We start from the raw sequence: 19,245 nt of genomic DNA on the forward strand, positions 1-19,245 counted from the left end.
CTTTGGCCCTCACTAATTCAGCGAAGTATTACGCGAACGTTTCCACAACAGCAGCGTCTGAACTAGCAGCCTCTCCATGCCTTACCACACTATGAATGTGACTTCTCTCAAACTTTTAAAACCATCTGCACTCGTAGAAGGATAATTCTGCCGCAAATCACTGTGTATTTTCCTGGCTTTCTCCCACATGATCACCTCGCTTATGCTATCACCTGCAAGTTACTACTCATTCAACCACACTAGCAACAGTTTCTCACCTCTTCCAGCACTTAAGGCCTCTCCTTGGTTGACATCATAACTCCCTTAGAAACATTAGCCGCTTTAATAGCCGCTTTCTCTGCTTCAGAATAGTCGAGATCATAGACTTTGGCTTCTTGAACTCCACAGCAAGATCGGTAACACACACACCACGCTCATACTTTTCAATAATTTCTTTCTTTATTTCTATTTCAGTTTTCTTCAAACCCTTCTTTTTACCCACATTACCACTCTTCACTTGCTTAGAGGCCATGGTTAATTGAAAATTGAATCCAAAAACATGCAAAATGCAACACAAGGAGTTCACAGCGAATGAACACACGTCTGACTGAGATTGACTACAAGACGAGGTGTACACAAACAACAGGAAGTGGGGAAAATCAGTGCGTGTGAAAAAAATTGCGCGGAATTTGAAAATTGGAGTGGCTGTGTTTGTTCGACACCCGATTATGTGTTTGTGACCAGATGCAAAAATTTGGCGTATTTTTTGGTCGTGAACCGATTTGTTTGTGTTTGGAAGCGTTCATGACCAGAGGTTCCACTGTATTAATTTCATTTGCCTTGCATTCATTTCCTTTCAAGCTTTCATAGTAGAAAATGAGAATGCAATTTTTTTTTATTGTTCCTTAATTTTGTCAGGGTACATTACCTATGACAGGGGTCATTTGTTTCTTTCTTTGCCAGTTTTTTTTTTTTCTTTAACATGCTGGCCGTCTCCCAGTAAGGCAGGTTGACCTGAAAAAGAAACACTTCCACCATCATTCACACCATCACTGTCTTGCCAGAGGCATGCAGATATGACAGTTTAGATGTCATTCTAAGCAGCAGATATATCTAACCCTACCTTTAAGTGCAGGCACTCTACTTTCCACCTTCATGACTCAAGTCCAGCTAACCGGTTTCCCTGAATTCATTCATAAAATATGCATTACCTTGATCCGGTTATTATGATGTTGCATTATTAATACAGTCATACCCCACTCTGTCATTAATTGGTTCCAAGAGCGTGACATAAACTAGACATAATGCCCTAAAAAATGGCATAAAATAATGACAGACACCATAAAACTAGCGTAAATAACTCGGAAAGACTATTGCTAAACCTTAAAGAATGCTAAAAACACATTTTAGTCATATTTTTTAAAGATTAAACAAATTATTATGTAGGTGACGTTGCTGAGTGACGTAAAATTGGCTGTAATGACATTCACTAAACTGAAATTTACTCTAGAAAAGTGGCATAAAGGTGAATTTGACATAGGCTGAAGTGACATAAAGCAGGGCATGACTGTACTGTATATATAATGTGTTGCAGATGTTGGTTCAAAAACGCAAAGAGCAAGCAAAGGCGTACGAGAAGCAGGAGAAGCGAATCAAGGAAATGAAGGCTTCCGGCGCCTCAAAGAAACAGGCAGTAAGTTCTCTTGCAGCATTTTATCTAGTATGTGTGTGTTCAGTATATGTATTGAAAACAACAACACACACACACATTGTAGAGGCCAGGCCAGGAGCTATGACTCGACCCCTGCAACCACAACTCGGTCAGTACACACACACACATTTAGATTTTGTTTAAATTTTATGCAAACCAGTAAACTACAGTTCTACAATATTTCCAAACAAGTGAAAATTTTCTGAAATTGTCACAAAAATGTGACTGCCAACAAATATACATTTTATGTGAATCGAAGGTAGTTAGAGATTTGCTTCTGAAAATATAAAAAATGGTTAATGAGCCAAAATACATCCCCAGAAAATCTGTTTATTAGCAGGAAAATAAAATAAAAGTATAATGTAATAAAATCTGTTTTGAACATGATAAATTGGTGTGCTTTGTAATAGCTAATATAGAGTTATAGGGTTATTCAACACTTTGTGTTACAGCATAAGCAATTTTTTTTTTTATGTGTGAGTATAAAGTCCCCCAGTATTGTACTGCACTCAACAATTGTTACATTAACCCTTTGACTGTCCCAACCCCCAATCCTGAGGTGTCTCCTGGTGTCGCAAAATTTAAAAAAAAAAAAAAATTATTTTTTCTTATGAAATGATAGAGAATCTTTTCCCGATTGTAATGACACCAAAAAAACGAAATTTGATGGAAAACTGACGGAATTATGCTCTTGCACAGTTAGCGACCTTGGCGCTGTTTACAAATCGGCGATTTCGCCCACTTTGAGCCCCATTTTCGGCTAATTCCATTGTTCCAGTCGTCCAAACTCATAGCTATTTCTTTAGAACTCCATTTTTTCTATCGATTGAGTACAAGAAACTGCCCATTTACCGATTTCAACTACTTAATAATGTGGTCAGAAATTTGCAATTTGGCCAATTTCACGAAAAATAAAAAATATGACAATTTCAAAATAAGGTCCAGAATGAACAATGTAGACATTCCTGGCTCTAAAATAACATTTTCTTTGCTCATCAGTCATGTCTCCAGGCCCCTCTTGATATTACTCTTGCTTTCTATTTTGAATTTTTATTCAAACAAAAAATAGAAGACTTACTATTATGCAGACTACTGCAATACTGTAATAATTGTATAAATAACATCAACCCATTCATGACTGCATATTAGAATGGCTAGTTGGACATTTATTGGACAATGGCATCATTTGTTTACTTTTGAACATTGGCAAAAATCAAACATTTCCCCTACTTTGAGATCCATTTCTAGGTTCATTTTATAGTAAAATCAATCAAAATCACCTCTATTTCTAAAATATGTTTTCCATTCTATCAAATGAGACCAAGAAAATGAGAATACAACCATAAATACTATACGAAAATAGACCACAAAGTCGGCATTTTAATTAAAAAAAACGGTCTGAGTTTTTTTTTTCTCATTATGCACTGCGTGCTCCAGGATTTTTTTTATATGGTGCACACTGACCACACAGACCCATTCTCTCACATGTGGGCCTACCAGCTTTCTCTTGCTTGATTTGAAGCCGCTAGAATTTATGAGTATATATACGTCAAACACGGTACCTCGTAAGACGTATATATACGGCCGCGACAGCCAAAGGGTTAATGCACAACACAATATATAAGAAACAGTGAAACTACGGTAGCTTATTATATACCTTAGGTGAGAACTTTAAGCCAGGAGAGCTACCTGAAGGCTGCTTGAAGATGGTTCTGGGGCTCGCTGTTTCTGATGCAAGAAAGTTATTACAAAAATCATTCAGCAGTCCTCATGAAAAGGGTGACTTGCTGCTGACTCTTCCCCTTCCCTTCCACTCCCTAGGTGTGGTGTAACATACAAGTTTGGCATTTTCCCTTTGAATATGGTGGTAATATGTTCTTCATCCACAGAGGGAAGGAGCTGATTTTATAATCTCAGAATTTTATCAAATTTAGGTACCCTCTGCAAACATTCTTATAAAGAATTATCATAGTACCTGTATATTATGCTTTCAGTAATGTCATTTAGTAGACATGTATTTTTTTTAACATTGGTGCTTTCCCACTGAGGTGGGGTGACCTGACAAGAAAACACTCATTCAATCACTGTCTTACCAGAAGGGCACTGACATCACAGTTCAGATGACCCTCCAAACCACAGCACCCCTACCCCTCCTTCAGAGTGTAGGCACTGTACTTTACACCTCCAGGATTCAAGTCCAGCTAACTGGACTTGATTCCAATTAGCGGGACTTTGATTAGAAAGAACGTGTATTTAGCTAAAGTTTTTGCTATCGCCATCAAGTATCTTGCACAAAGTTGCTTACCCGCTTCTATTTTAGATTGTAACCTTGTATTTTTTATTTATCTTAGGTTATGTTAGTTCTTATATGTGCATATCTATAAGTCAAGCGTGCATATAAATTTCTGGTGCTACATTTTTTACCTATACCATATCTAAAGACCATTGGTACACAGATCAGGCTTATTTTGCATAAGAATTACACATTCTATGAGATTTGATTTGTAGCATCTTCATATTATGTTAAGAAGTTACAATAAGTTTAAAGTTGCCTAAATTTTCTGTGGGTATGAGAAGAACAAGGTCTTTCAACTTTGCCATATTAATGTGTAAATCTTAAACTTATTTAATGTTTCAGTATAATCAAGGATTTATTTTTTTGTTCTTAAATTTTTACTTTTTTTCTTGCATTTCAGTGAAGTATGAGTACTACCATACTGATAGTCATTTAAGAGGTATTTCCTTATTGTTCTATTACTTTTCAGGAAAAGAAGACAAAGGAAGTGCTTACCCGCAAACAAGAAAAGAATCGCAGCAAAAACAAGAAAGAAGAGGATGAAAGTGGACCCGTTGAATTGCTCGAAAGACCTCAAGAATATGTTGTAAAGTTCAACTTTCCTGAACCACCACCACTGCAACCTCCGATTCTTGGGCTTTACAATGTTTGCTTCAATTATGAAGGTCACAAGCCACTGTTTAAAGCCGTTGATTTTGGCATAGATATGGAGACGAGGATAGCAATTGTTGGTCCAAATGGTGTAGGTAAATCAACATTCTTAAAATTGCTCCTAGGTGAACTGAGTCCAACTTCAGGTGAAGTGCGGAGAAATCATCGCTTAAAAATTGGTAGATATGATCAGCACTCTGGGGAACACTTAACTGCTGAAGAATCCCCCTCAGAATATCTCATGAGACTGTTTAATTTGCAGTATGAAAAGGCAAGAAAAGCTCTTGGTACATTTGGTCTTTCATCCCATGCACATACCATTAAGAATAAGGATCTATCAGGAGGTCAGAAAGCACGTGTAGCTTTGGCCGAGCTCTGTTTGTCGTCACCTGATATTCTTATTCTTGATGAACCCACCAATAACTTAGATATTGAAAGTATTGATGCTCTCGCTGAAGCCATCGCAGATTACAAGGGTGGTGTGATTATTGTTTCTCATGACGAACGCTTAATCCGTGAAACAGATTGTAATTTATGGGTGATAGAAGATCAGACTATTAATGAGATTGATGGAGGCTTTGATGAATATAGAAAAGAGTTGTTGGAGGAGCTTGGTGAAGAGATCAATAATCCAAGTATTTCTGCTCATAATGCTGCTGACTTGTAAGTTTTGACATAGAATGTTTGTATTTACATATGTAAGTGCCAGTTTGCCATTCTATATTTATGCAAAGGTTTTATATTTACATTTGCCTTTTGCTTTCTGGTTATGGCTATGAAAAACTAATATGGAACAAAGAAATTCATTTGTAATGAATTACTTTAATATAATACAGTATTGTGATATTGCTAAGGCATATAACATTTATTTTTTTAATTGTTGCAGAAATAATTTTTTTCTATTTTGTTTTAAAATTTGCAGTAAATCTTCATTTTAAAATCTCTACTGTTTGAAATCCTTAACATTTTTTGCTTATCATGCATGGTTATGTATTTGTTTCTGTTGATTCAAAAATCAGGATGTTGATAATTTTGTGTTCAGTAGATCTTAAATACTTACATCTCTGCTTGCTTGACACAGTTAAAAGGATCAATAACTTGTGCTACAGATTTCTAGCAAGCAACTAGTTAAATCAAGTTCCCAAGTTAATGGTGCTGAATTTCTAGCTGAATGAGTCCTGAATAATCAAAGGAAACAGTAGTGATTTAATTTAAATGATGCATCTCTATAAAGCACATAATTACACTTGAGTGTAACACTTTTCTCAGGTGTATTGTACTCTTTCTCCTTTGGTTTTTTTTTTATTTAAATTACCATTTTTTTTTTTTGTAATATATGCATAATTTTTTAAATAAAATGTAACTATGCTGAACTTTCTTAAAGGTATTACATTCATTTCTTCATTCTGGAAATTTGGTCGTTTCAAGGTTTGATTATAAAATTTACAGTAAGGCTTTTCTTTGTATGTTGTCTATAGTAAGTGGACAGTTGTCCATAGCAGCACTACTGTAGAAGTATATCTGAGTATCTGGTGAGTTTAGTCAGAGGAAAAACCCACCACTGGGAAAAAGTAATATATAATATCCAATGCTTATCGAAGTTTTATGTACATACATGGATTGGAAAGGACTACTTCAGAAACAGCAGTATCTCTAAACATACTGTGATGCACCTTTTGTTGTGTTGTGTGCCCTATTTTGTATAATCTGTTATATTGTCTCTCCCCCCCCTCCCTTTTTTTTTCTTTTCTCATTAGAGATGTAGAAGGAAAATTAAACATGAGAGAACTTGTAGATTCTGTATTTAACATAAATCCTTAACACAGTATAAAATTCTTTTAGAAGAAAATTAATGTATATGCGCGCGCATGTGTGTGCGTGTACATGTGTGTGTGTGCGCGCGTGTGTGCACGTGCGCCTGGAGAAGAGAGAAGTGTAGAGGAGAGAGAGATTTTGGGAAATGTTGAGTGAGTGCATGGGGAGTTTTGAATCAAGTGAGAGTACTTGTGGTTGGGGATCTCAATGCTAAAGTGGGTAAAAATGTTGTAGAGGGAGTAGTAGGTAAATCAGGGGTGCCAGGGGTAAATGAAAATGTGAAGCCTTTAATTGAATTGTGTGTAGAATAGGTTTGGTAATAAGTAATACATATTTTATGAAAAAGAGGATAAATAAGTATAGAAGATATGATATAGCACATAATGAAAGTAGTTTGTTAGATTGTTATAGTGGATAAAAGGTTGATGAGTAGGCTTCAGGACGTACATGTTTATAGAGGAGCAACAGATATATCGGATCATTATCTAGTAGCTGCAGTTAGAGTAAGAAGTAGATAGGACAAAAGAAAAATGGCAACAGTAAGTAAGAGAGAGGTGAAAGTTTATAAACTAAGGAAAGAGGAAGTTAGGGTGAGATACAAGCAACTTTTGGCAGAAAAGTGAGCTAGTGCAAATATGGGTAGTGGGGGGGGGGGGTTGAAGAGGGGTGGGCTAGTTTTAAAAATGAATGCAGTATTAGAATGTGGGGCAGAAGTTTGTGGTTATAAGAGGGTGGGTGAAGGAGAAAAGAGGAGTGATTGGTGGAATGATGAGGTAAAGAATGCAATAAAAGAGAAAAAGGTAGCTTATGAGAGGTTTTTGCAAAGCAGAAGTGATATGGAGTATAAAAGAAAAGTGAAGAGAGTGGTGAGAGAGAGCAAATGATAGAGTGGGAGTGGCACTGTCAAGAAATTTTGCTGAAAATAAGAAAAAAATTTTGGAGTGAGATAAACAAGTTAAGAAAGCCTAGGGAACAAATGGATTTGTCAGTTAAAAACAGAGTAGGGAAGTTAGTAGATGGGGAGATGGTGGTTTTGGGTAGATTGTGGGAATGTTTTAAGGAACTTTTAAATGTTGTTGAAGAAAGGGAGGCAGTAATTTCATGCATTGGTCAGGGAGGTATAACATCTTTTAGAAGTGAAGAAGAGCAGGATGTGAGTGTAGGGGAGGTGCACGAGGCATTACGTAGAATGAAAGCTGGAACTGTCGGGATCATGACAGAAATGTTAAAAGCAGGGGGGATATAGTGTTGGTTGGTATTTTTGTTTTGGGTAGATGGCGAGAATATTTTGAGGAGCTTTTATATGTCGACAAAGAAAGGGAAGCGATAATTTTATGCACTGGCCAGGGAGGTATACCATCTTTTAGGAGTGAAGAAGAACAGGATGCGAGTGTGGGGGAGGTGCGTGAAGCATTACGTAGAATGAAAGGGGGTAAAGCAGCTGGAACTGATGGGATGACAGAAATGTTAAAAGCAGGGGGGGATATAGTGTTGGAGTGGTTGGTATTTTTGTTTAATAAATGTATGAAAGAGGGGAAGGTACCTAGGGATTGGCAGAGAGTATGTATAGTCCCTTTATATAAAGGGAAGGGGGACAAGAGAGATTGTAAAAATTATAGAGGAATAAGTTTACCGAGTATACCAGGAAAAGTGTACGGTAGGGTTATAATTGAAAGAAGTAGAGGTAAGACAGAATGTAGGATTGCGGATGAGCAAGGAGGTTTCAGAGTGGGTAGGGGATGTGTAGATCAAGTGTTTACATTGAGGCATATATGTGAACAGTATTTAGATAAAGGTAGGGAAGTTTTTATTGCATTTATGGATTTAGAAAAGGCATATGATAGTGGATAGTGGAGCAATGTGACAGATGTTGCAAGTATATGGAATAGGTGGTAAGTTGACTTAAGAAATCGTAATGACACGATTGCAAATAAACCATACCCCCGGCCGGGATTGAACCCGCGGTCATAGTCTCAAAACTCTATGACCGCGGGTTCAATCCCGGCCGGGGGTATGGTTTAAGGTGGTAAGTTACTAAATGCTGCAAAGAGTTTTTATGAGGATAGTGAGGCTCAGGATAGGGTGTGTAGAAGAGAGGGAGACTACTTCCCGGTAAAAGTAGGTCTTAGACAGGGATGTGTAATGTCACCATGGTTGTTTAATATATTTATAGATGGGGTTGTAAAAGAAGTAAATGCTAGGGTGTTCGGGAGAGGGGTGGGATTAAATTATGGGGAATCAAATACAAAATGGGAATTGACACAGTTGCTTTTTGCTGATGATACTGTGTTCATGGGAGATTCTAAATGAGAATTGCAAAGGTTAGTGGACGAGTTTGGGAGTGTGTGTAAAGGTAGAAAGTTGAAAGTGAACATATAAAAGAGTAAGGTGATGAGGGTATCAAATGATTTAGATAAAGAGAAATTGGATATCAAATTGGGGAGGAGTAGTATGGAAGAAGAGAATGTTTTCAGATACTTGGGAGTTGACGTGTAGGCGGATGGATTTATGAAGGATGAGGTTAATCATAGAATTGACGAGGGAAAAAAGGTGAGTGGTGCATTGAGGTATATGTGGAGACAAAAAATGTTATCTATGGAGGCAAAGAAGGGAATGTATGAAAGTATAGTAGTACCAACACTCTTATATGGGTGTGAAGCTTGGGTTGTGAATGCAGCAGCGAGGAGGCGGAGGCAGTGGAAATGTCCTGTCTAAGGGCAATGTGTGGTGTAAATATTATGCAGAAAATTCAGAGTGGAAATTAGGAGAAGGTGTGGAGTTAATAGAAGTATTAGTCAGAGGGCTGAAGAGGGGTTGTTGAGGTGGTTTGGTCATTTAGAGAGAATGGATCAAAGTAGAATGACATGGAGAGCGTATAAATCTGTAGGGGAAGGAAGGCGGGGTAGGGGTCGTTCTCAAAAAGGTTGGAGGGAGGGGGTAAAGGAGGTTTTATGGGCGAGGGGCTTGGACTTCCAGCAAGCGTGCGTGAGCGTGTTAATATTTGGGACCTGACGATCTGTTGGAGTGTGAGCAGAGTAATATTTAGTGAAGGGATTCAGGGAAACCGGTTATTTTTATATAGCCGGACTTGAGTCCTGGAAATGGGAAGTACAATGCCTGCACTCTAAAGGAGGGGTTTGGGATATTGGCAGTTTGGAGGGATATGTTGTGTATCTCTATAGGTATATGCTTCTAAACTGTTGTGTTCTGAGCACCTCTGCAAAAACAGTGATTATGTGTGAGTGAGGTGAAAGTGTTGAATGATGATGAAAGTATTTTCTTTTTGGGGATTTTTTTCTTTTTTGGGTCACCCTGCCTCGGTGGGAGACGGCCGACTTGTTAAAAAAAAAAAAAAATGAAAGAGGGAAAGGCACCTAGGGATTGGCAGAGAGCATGTATAGTTCCTTTATATAAAGGAAAGGGGGACAAAAGAGTTTGTATAAATTATAGGGGAATAAGTTTATTAAGTATACCTGGAAAAGTGTATGGTAGGGTTATTATTGAAAGAATTAGAGGTAAGACAGAGTAGGATTTCGGATGAGCAAGGAGGTTTTAGAGTGGGTAGGGGATGTGTAGATCAAGTGTTTACCTTGAAGCATATATGTGAACAGCATTTAGATAAAGTTTTCATTACCTCTATGGATTTGGAAAAGATATATGATAGAGTGGATTGGGGAGCAATATGGCAGATGTTGCAAGTATATGGAATAGGTAGTAAGTTAATAAATGCTGTAGAGAGTTTTTATGAGGATAGTGAGGCTCAAGTTAGGGTATGTAGAAGAGAGGGAGACTACTTCCCAGTAAAAGTAGGTCTTGGAAAGGGATGTGTAATGTCACCATGGTTGTTTAATATATTTATAGATGGGGTTGTAAAAGAAGTAAATGCTAGGGTGTTGGGGAGAGGGGTGAGATTAAATTATGGGGAATCAAATACAAAATGGGAGTTGACAGTTACTTTTTGCTGATAATACTGTGCTTATGGGAGATTCTAAAGAAAAGTTGCAAAGGTTAGTAGACGAGTTTGGGAGGGTGTGTAAAGGTTGAAAGTTGAAAGTGAACATAGATAAGAGTAAGGAAATGAGAGTATCAAATGTAAAATTTAAATTAAGAAAAATTGGATATAACATTTGAAAGAGGAAGTATGGAAGAAGTGAATGTTTTCTGATATTTGGGAGTTGACTTGTCAGTGGATAAGTTTATGAAGGATGAGGTTAACCATAGAATTGATGAACGAAAAAAGGCGAGTGGTGTGTTGAGGTATATGTGGAGACAAAGAACGTTATCCATGGAGGCAAAGAAGGGAATGTACAAAAGTATGGTAGTACCAACACTCTTGTATGGGTGTGAAGCTTGGGTTGCTAATGCTGCAGCGAGGAGGAGGTTAGAGGCAGTGGAGATGCCCTGTCTAAAGGCAATGTGTAATGTAAATATGCAGAGAATTAGGAGGAAGTGTGGAGTTATTAAAAGTATTAGAGGGCTGAAGAGGGGTTATTGAAGTGGTTTGGTCACTTAGAATGGATCAAAGTAGAATGACATGGAGAGTGTATAAATCTGTCAGGAATGGAAGGCAGGGTAGGGGTCGTCCTCGAAAAGGCTGGAGGGAGGAGGTAAAGGAGGTTTTGTGGGCAAGGGGCTTGGACTTTCAACAAGCACGTGTGAGCGTGTTAGATAGGAGTGAATGGAGACGAATGTCTTTTGGGGCCTGACGAGCTGTTGAAGTGTGAGCAGGGTAATATTTAGTGAAGGGATTCAGGGAAACCAGTTATTTTTATATAGCCAGACTTGAGTACTGGAAATGGGAAGTACAATGCCTGCGCTTTGAAGGAGGGGCTTGGGATATTGGCAGTTTGGAGGGATATGTTATGTATCTTTATATAGGCTTCTAAACTATTGTATCTGAGCACCTCTGCAAAGACAGTGATTACGTGTTTGTGAGGTGAAAGAGTTGAATGATGAAAGTATGGGATTTTCATTTTTTTTTTTTTTTGGGGGGGGGTCACCCTGCCTCGGTGGGAGAAGGCCGACTTGTTGAAAAAAAAAATATATATATTTATACACATTCTTTTTTTTATACCCCCTACCTGGTCACTGACAAGGCCCCAGGGGCATTGACCCCCCAGTACATCCTCCAGGTAGGTACTGCTCCTTTCATCCCAGATTTATATACCCTCTTGATCATCTGTTCTGCTCCACTGTCTTCTAGTTTATCCTCATGAATACTTTGCATGATATCTACATCTCACATTGCTCTCAAACATGACAACTAGCTGCAACCAGCCTCATTGCAACATTTGAATCCCATGCTTCACACCCATAGAAAATAATTGGTTACACTATACTCTTGTTACATTCTCTACACATCCTTATTATTAATCAGCTGCTGTTGCTGTTTGCAGCCTGCTGGCCCACACATCCAGCACAGCCTGGTTGATCTTGCACTCGGCATAGATTGTAATCCAGATTCTGTTTTTTAGAATTTTCCAGTAATATTTTCTAATATCTGCTGGTAGTGTGTTAGTCTAGGCCCATAGGTGGTGATAGTTTTCTAGTATTGTGCCCATGGTGCCTCTACTTTCACTGGATTGTGAGCAGTGAATGATCTCTGTGTATTCCAGCTTAGATCTCGCTTGCCTTGAATGGGGCCATCAACACCGGACAGCACTCTGAGCAAGAGAGCACAGGTAATTTGAATAATGTTGGGCTGCCAGCAGCAACAGCCTGGTTGACCAGGCATGCACCAGCCAATCCTGGGTCAGGACCACATTGCAGGAACAAGAAAATTGTCAACCCCAGAGATAAACCCATCAAAGGTACTAGCATTATCTTCTTTGTGTTGAAAGTTCTCATCTACCTCTTCATTTTCTGGCTTTTGCTACATCTGTCTTAATGTTTCCTGAATGATAGGTCAGCTGACATTATTACACAAAGGGCTTCCACATGTTACTTTAGCACTATTAGATGGTCCTCCTGCATTTTGTATACAGTGCCTCGACTTTATTTTTACAATATCCAAACAGTTAGAATTCGTCACCACCAAGCATCATATTATTTTTACTGTCTTTTACTGTGGTGACTTTAATGCTTATTCTCTTATACTTTGCAAATGATACAAAGCTGTGACTGTTATTTTTACCCAAGTCTACTGTGAGGATGGGAAACCATGGAGGTGCCAGGGCTCTACCTCATGGTACTGAGTTCCTTACTTTGCTCTAGCCAGATTTTGTTATATTTACTACTGTGTGTTCTGTTCTTCAGAAAATTGTATTATCCATTTCCCTACTTTTCTCATTATACCTAGTACCCTCATGCTCTCACTCTGTAGTTGCTTTTGTCAAAATACCTTTGCAAAACCCCTGTACATCACATCTGCATTTTGGTTTTCTTCCAATGCCTTTGTGATTATGTCATGATGGTTAAGTAGTTGTGACAAGAATGATGTTATCACTCTAAAGTCTATGTTGGTTCATGGAATTTGGTGTCATCACCTTGTCAAAGATTTGATGTATGATATTCAAGATTGTTTCCAGGGAATGTCTGATAGTTCTTTGCTTATTTTTAACCTAGTTAATTCTCCAGTTCTTGTTTACTATTTCTGGAGCTTTGCACACCAGAATTTACACTGATTTGTACTTCCATGATGTTGTGATGGAAGGTTGTATTTAAAATTGTCTAATTAGTTCCTCATTGTTTATGAAGATCAGTTCATAGTGTTATTTCTAGTAGATTGTTATATATTGGATCAAAGCAAATTTTCATAGGGCCCTAGTAGCTCTCTGGTTTCTGTTGAGTTGGCATGCTTTGAGGTGCTATTTCTAGTACTATGCTATTCTTTACCATCTTCTTTTTCACATTTGGAGGGTTGAAATCCTCAACGAGGATATTTTGTGTAGGATTTTCAAGTAGCTGCCTATCTTGTCTGTTCAGTGAATTCCTTGGCTGTTGCTGACAATTGTTTATATACAAAGATAATTGCTAGATTCTTGTTTTCTATTTTTAATATCTAGTACTTCTGTTGTATGAGTTGATGAGTTCATTAGTTTTGTGCAGCAAAATGTATTTTCACATAGAATTATACTCCTCCCTGTACTTTGCTCTCTCTCTCAGATCTGTAAACATTGTAATTTTTCACCTAGATCTCACTGTCCAAAACAAACCCTTGTGTATGTTTATGAGTTCTCCCAACATATCTGCTTCTGTGAGGAGCCCATTTGTATAGTTTGAATAATTATTTTTTCTTTTCAAACCTTGAATGCTGGCAAAAAGAAATGAAGAGTTACTATTTGGAATGCTTGTATTTAGTGAAGGTTTTGTTAGGTTAGCATCACCTGCATGGACAGTCTTGCATCCACTTTCTTGCAACTTTTATCCAAGCATAATTTTTTTTTTAACCACATCAGCCATTTCCCACCAATTCAGGGTGACCCAAAAAGAAAGAAAAAAACTTTCATCATTCAACAGCACTTTCACCATCACTCATACATAATCACTGTCTTTGCAGAGGTGCTCAGATACGACAGCTTAGATATCCATCCAAACTGCCAATATCCCAAACCCCTCCTTTAAATTGCAGGCATTGTACTTCCCATTTTCAGGACTCAAGTCCAGCTAACCAGTTTCCCTGAATCCCTACACTCCAGCAGCTCATCAGGTCCCAAAAAACATTCATCTCCATTCACTCCTATCTAACACTCTCACGCATGCTTACTGGAAATCCAAGCCCCTCACCCACAAAACCTCCTTTGCCCTCTCCCTCCAATCTTTTTGGGGATGACCCCCACCCTGCCTTCCTTTCCCTACAGATTTATATGGTCTCTTCATGGATGGATTGGCTCCATGTACATCAAAAACTTTATCCCATCCCATTTCCCAATCACCGTAACCCTTAAGACCCTCGTAGGACCTTAATGCAGGTGAAGGGTCTCTTGATCTAAGTGAACGTCTCCTCACTTTCCTTGAATCAAATCTGTATTCCTCCTATTTGTCATACACTGTATGACCTCTACATGTTTAGCAAAATCCTCCTGATCCCCTTCCATGGATCAAATCTTAATGTTTTTCATACTCCAGGTGCTGTGTAACCCTATACAGGTTTAGTGCTTTTCATCTCACAGTTAATGTAGAATTATGAAGCAGAGACTACTTTTCTCATTCTGTGTGATATTTCCCTAATTTTTTAAAGTTAAATATAAAATTTCATTAGAATTCACACAATGTGAGGCACTTCTAATGCATTTTAACCAAAAATATCTTAATTTTAGTGAAAAAATGCGTTGATTCAATGGCTTGGAGCTGTCCTCCCCCTCCTTGGATCAATCCTCATTATTTACAATTCCCCAAGTGCTGTAGGACCCTTGTTCACTTAGCTCTTCCCCACAATTATGTCTGTTTTAGGAAATTGATAATTTTAAAATACTGTTCATAGTCATAGTTTATTTTCATAAACTCTCACATATTTCAGGGACTTGCACAGTATAAGGCTTCTGTTATCTTGATAACAGTGTAGAGGAAACTTTTAAAATGCTAAAACATTTCTCAGGCTAACATAGTATGACTCCTTGCCACGGGAGACACCTAGAGATGCAAGATCCTACAATCATGAGCACATCCTGTAATCTTAACCAGAATAAAGCCTTCTATAGCATAGCTGAGTCTCTTCTAGAAAGCTTTTAGATCAGTTTACCATAGTAATAGTTCATAGGCACACACAGTATAAAGAAGCACTGCAGTAAACACAGTGCCTCACTTCTTAAATCATACATTTATTCAGCATGTTTTTTCCAGCTCCCCAAAGTTTAGCTTGAACACATCTAACCTGACTTCTCTTGTAGGTTTAGTGCTTATCTCCATGGGGAAGTGGAAAATAATTCTTCCTCCATAAGCTATGCGTGTCATAAGAGGCGACTAAATGCCAGGAGCAATGGGCTAGTAACCCCTTCTCCTTTATTATTAAAAACAAGGAAAAGAAAAACTTTATGAAATTGGGATGTTTCAATGTGTGTGGATGTAGTGCAGATGATTGCTTATGTTATGAATGAAAAGATGGATCTGCTAGCCCTAAGTGAAACAAAGCTGAAGGGGGTAGGGGAGTTTCAGTGGGGAGAAATGAATGGGATTAAGTCAGGAGTATCTGAGAGAGTTAGAGCTAAGGAAGGGGTAGCAATAATGTTGAAGGATCAGTTATGGAGAGAGAAGAGGGAATATAAATGTATAAATTCAAGGATTATGCATACTAAAATAAGGGTCAGATGTGAAAATTGGGTCATAAGTGTGTATGCACCTGAAGAAGAGAAGAGTGTAGAGGTGAGAGATTGATTTTGGGAGATGTTAAGCGAGTGTGTAGAAACTTTTGAGCCAAGTGAGAGAGTAATTGTAGTAGGGGACCTAAATGCTAAAGTAGGAGAAGCGTTTAGAGAGGGTGTGGTAGGTAAGTTTGGGGTGCCAGGTGTAAATGATAATGGGGAGCATTGGATTGAACTTTGTATAGAAAGGGGTTTGGTTATAGGTAACACATATTTTAAGAAAAAGAGGATAAGTATACAAGATATGATGTAGGGCAAAATGACAGTAGTTTGTTGGACTACGTACTGGTAAACAAAAGACTGTTGGGTAGACTTCAGGATGTACATGTTTATAGAGGGGCCACAGATATATCAAATCACTTTTTAATTGTAGCTACAGTGAGAGTAAAATGTAGATTGGATACAAGGAGAATGGAAACAGTAAGTAAGAGAGAAGTGAAGACTTATGAACTAAAGGAGGAGGCAGTTAGGGTAGGATATTAACAACTGTTGGATGATAGATGGGCTAGTGAGAGTATAGGCAATGGGGTAGAAGATGTATGGGGTAGGTTTAAAAATACGTATAGTGTTAGTGTTCAGCAGAGGTTTGTGGTTACAGGAAAGTGGGTGCAGGAGGGAAGAAGAGTGATTGGTGGAATGATGTAAAGAGGGTAGTAAGAGAGAAAAAGTTAGCATATGAGAGGTTTTAACAAAGAAGTAATGCAAGGAGGGAGGAGTATATGGAGAGAAAGAGAGAGGCTAAGAGAGTAATGAAGCAATGTAAAAAGAGACCAAATGAGAGGGTGAGTGAGATGTTATCAACAAATTTTGTTGAAAATGAGAAAAAGTTTTGGAGTGAGATTAATAAGTAGAGAAAGCCTAGGGAAAGAATGGATTTGTTAGTTAAAAATAGGAGAGTTATTAAATTGAAAGTTAGAGGTATCGGGAAGATGGAGGGAATATTTTGAGGGATTGTTAAATGTTGATGAAGATAGGGAAGCTGTGATTTTGTGTATTGGGCAAGGAGGAATAGCATCTTATAAGAGTGAGGAAGAACCAGTTGTGAGTGTAGGGGTAGTGCGTGTGGCAGTGAGTAGAATGAAAGGGGGTAAAGCAGCTGGGATTGATGGGATAAAGATAGAAATGTTAAAAGCAGGTGGGGATATAGTTTTGGAGTGGTTAGTTTTTTTTTTTTAATAAATGTATGGAAGAGGGTAAGGTACCTAGGGATTGGCAGAGAGCATGCATGGATTTTGAAAAGGCATATGATAGGGTGGATAGAGGGGCAATGTGGCAGATGTTGCAAATGTATGGAATGGAAGGTAGGTCATTGAAAGCGATGAAAAGTTTTTACGAGGGTAGTGAGGCTCAGGTTAGAGTATGTAGGCGAGAGGGAGGTTATTTCCCAGTAAAAGTAGGTCTTAGACAAGGATAAACCATACCACGGACGGGGATAGAACCCGCGATCAGAGAGTCTCAAAACTCCAGACCGTCGCGTTAGCCACTGGGCCAGCTAGCCACAATAAGATTCATCCAACTAGGTATATTTCTACACTATAGGAAGGTTAGCATAGGCACCACTGTGACCACAAATGCAAGTTTATGCAATTGAATCTCCAGCTAGCGTGGCCGTGACGAACTCTAGCTCCAGTCCTCTCAAAGCCGTCAACATGACTCACGAAATCGTAATGACACAATTGCAAACAAACCATACCACTGACAGGGATAAAACCTGCAATCAGAGAGTCTCAGAACTCCAGACCATCGCCTTAGCCACTGGGCCAGCTAGCCACAATAAGATTCATCCAACTAGGTATATTTCTACACCATAGAAAGGTTAGCATAGGCACCACTGTGACCACAAATGCAAGTTTTTACAGACGAATCTCCAGCTAGCATGGCCGTGATGAACTCTAGCTCCAGTCCCCTCAAAGTCGCCAACATGACTCACGAAATCGTAATGACACGATTGCAAGCAAACCATACCAAGGACAGGGATAGAACCCACGATCAGAAAGTCTCAAAACTCCAGACCGTCGAGTTAGCCACTGGACCAGCTAGCCACAATAAGATTCATCCAACTAGGTATATTTCTACACCATAGGAAGGTTAGCATAGGCACCACTGTGACCACAAATGCCCAGTGGCTAACGTGACGGTCTGGAGTTTTGAGACACTCTGATTGTGGGTTCTATCCTCATCCGTGGTATGGTTTGTTTGCAATCTTGTCATTATGATTTCATGAGTCATATTGACGACTTTGAGAGGACTGGAGCTAGAGTTCATCACGGCCATGCTAGCTGGAGATTTGTCTGTAAAAACTTGCATTTGTGGTCACTGTGGTACCTATGCTAACCTTCCTATGGTGTAGAAATATACCTAGTTGGATGAATCTTATTGTGGCTAGCTGGCCCAGTGGCTAACACGACGGTCTGGAGTTTTGAGACTCTCTGATCGCGGGTTCTATCCCTGTCCTTGGTATGGCTTGTTTGCAATTATGTCATTACGATTTCGTGAGTCATTTAGACAAGGATGTGTGATGTCACCATGGTTGTTCAGTATATTTATGGATGGAGTTGTAAGAGAAGTGAATGCTCAGGTGTTGGCAAGAGGTTATGGGATTAAAAGATAAAGAATCTAACACAAGGTGGGAGTTGTCACAGTTGTTCTTTGCTGATGACACTGTGCTTTTGGGAGATTCTGAAGAGAAGTTGCAGAGGTTGGCTGATGAGTTTGGCAGGGTATGCAAAAGAAGGAAATTTAAAGTGGATGTAGGGAAGAGTAAGGTGATGAGGATAAAAAAATAATTACGTAATGGAAGATTGGATATTAGATTAGAGGGAGAGAGTATGAAGGAGGTGAATGTGTTCAGATACTGTATTTGGGAGTGGATGTGTCAGCAGATGGCTCTATGAAGGATAAGGTGAATCATAGAATTGACGAGAAGAAAAAAAGGTGGGTGGCGCACATGGGAGTCTGTGGAGATAAAGAACTTTATCCTTGAAAGCAAAGAGAGGAATGTAGGAGAGTGTAGTTATACCAACACTTGTATGGGTGTGAAGAATGAGTTGTGAATGTTGTAACAAGGGGGAGGCTGGAAACAGTGGAGGTGTCATGTCTGAGGGCAGTGTGCTGTGTGAATATAATGCAGAGAATCCATGGTTTGGAGATTAGGAGGAGGTGTGGGATTATCAAAATTATTATCCAGAGGGCTGAGGAGGGGTTATTGAGATGGTTTGGACATGTAGAGAGAACGGAACAAAATAGAATGACTTCGAGAGTGTATAAATCTGTAGTGGAGGGAAGGTGGGGTAGGGGTCGGCCTAGGAAAGGTTGGAGGGGGAGTAAAGGAGGTTTTGTGTGCGAGGGGCTTGGACTTCCAGCAAGCGTGCATTAGCATGTTAGATAGGAGCAGATGGAGACAGATGGTTTTTAGGACTTGACATGCTGTTGGAGTGTAAGCAAGGTAACATTTATGAAGGGATTCAGGGAAACCTGCAGGCTGGACTTGATTC

At 38.9% G+C, this 19,245-nt stretch overlaps 1 protein-coding gene and 1 long non-coding RNA gene across 2 annotated transcripts in view; both read left to right on the top strand.

The window, feature by feature from the left end:
- Window positions 1–6,431, top strand: part of LOC128694928 (ATP-binding cassette sub-family F member 1) — a 44,723-nt gene extending 38,292 nt beyond the window's left edge. Inside the window, exons 8-9 of the mRNA XM_070094277.1 lie at window positions 1,574–1,672; window positions 4,456–6,431. Of these exons, the coding sequence (XP_069950378.1) occupies window positions 1,574–1,672; window positions 4,456–5,304 (948 nt within the window). The 3' untranslated portion in view covers window positions 5,305–6,431. The remainder of the gene's footprint in view (window positions 1–1,573; window positions 1,673–4,455) is intronic.
- Window positions 6,432–7,122: 691 nt separating this feature from the next.
- On the top strand, window positions 7,123–9,664 carry LOC138853997 (uncharacterized). The gene is made up of 2 exons (XR_011393172.1): window positions 7,123–8,341; window positions 8,476–9,664. It is a non-coding gene; the product is annotated as an uncharacterized lncRNA (long non-coding RNA).
- Window positions 9,665–19,245: the final 9,581 nt, after the last annotated feature.

The sequence above is a fragment of the Cherax quadricarinatus genome, chromosome 45 (assembly GCF_038502225.1).
Source record: "Cherax quadricarinatus isolate ZL_2023a chromosome 45, ASM3850222v1, whole genome shotgun sequence".
NCBI classification, from domain to species: Eukaryota; Metazoa; Arthropoda; class Malacostraca; order Decapoda; family Parastacidae; genus Cherax; species Cherax quadricarinatus.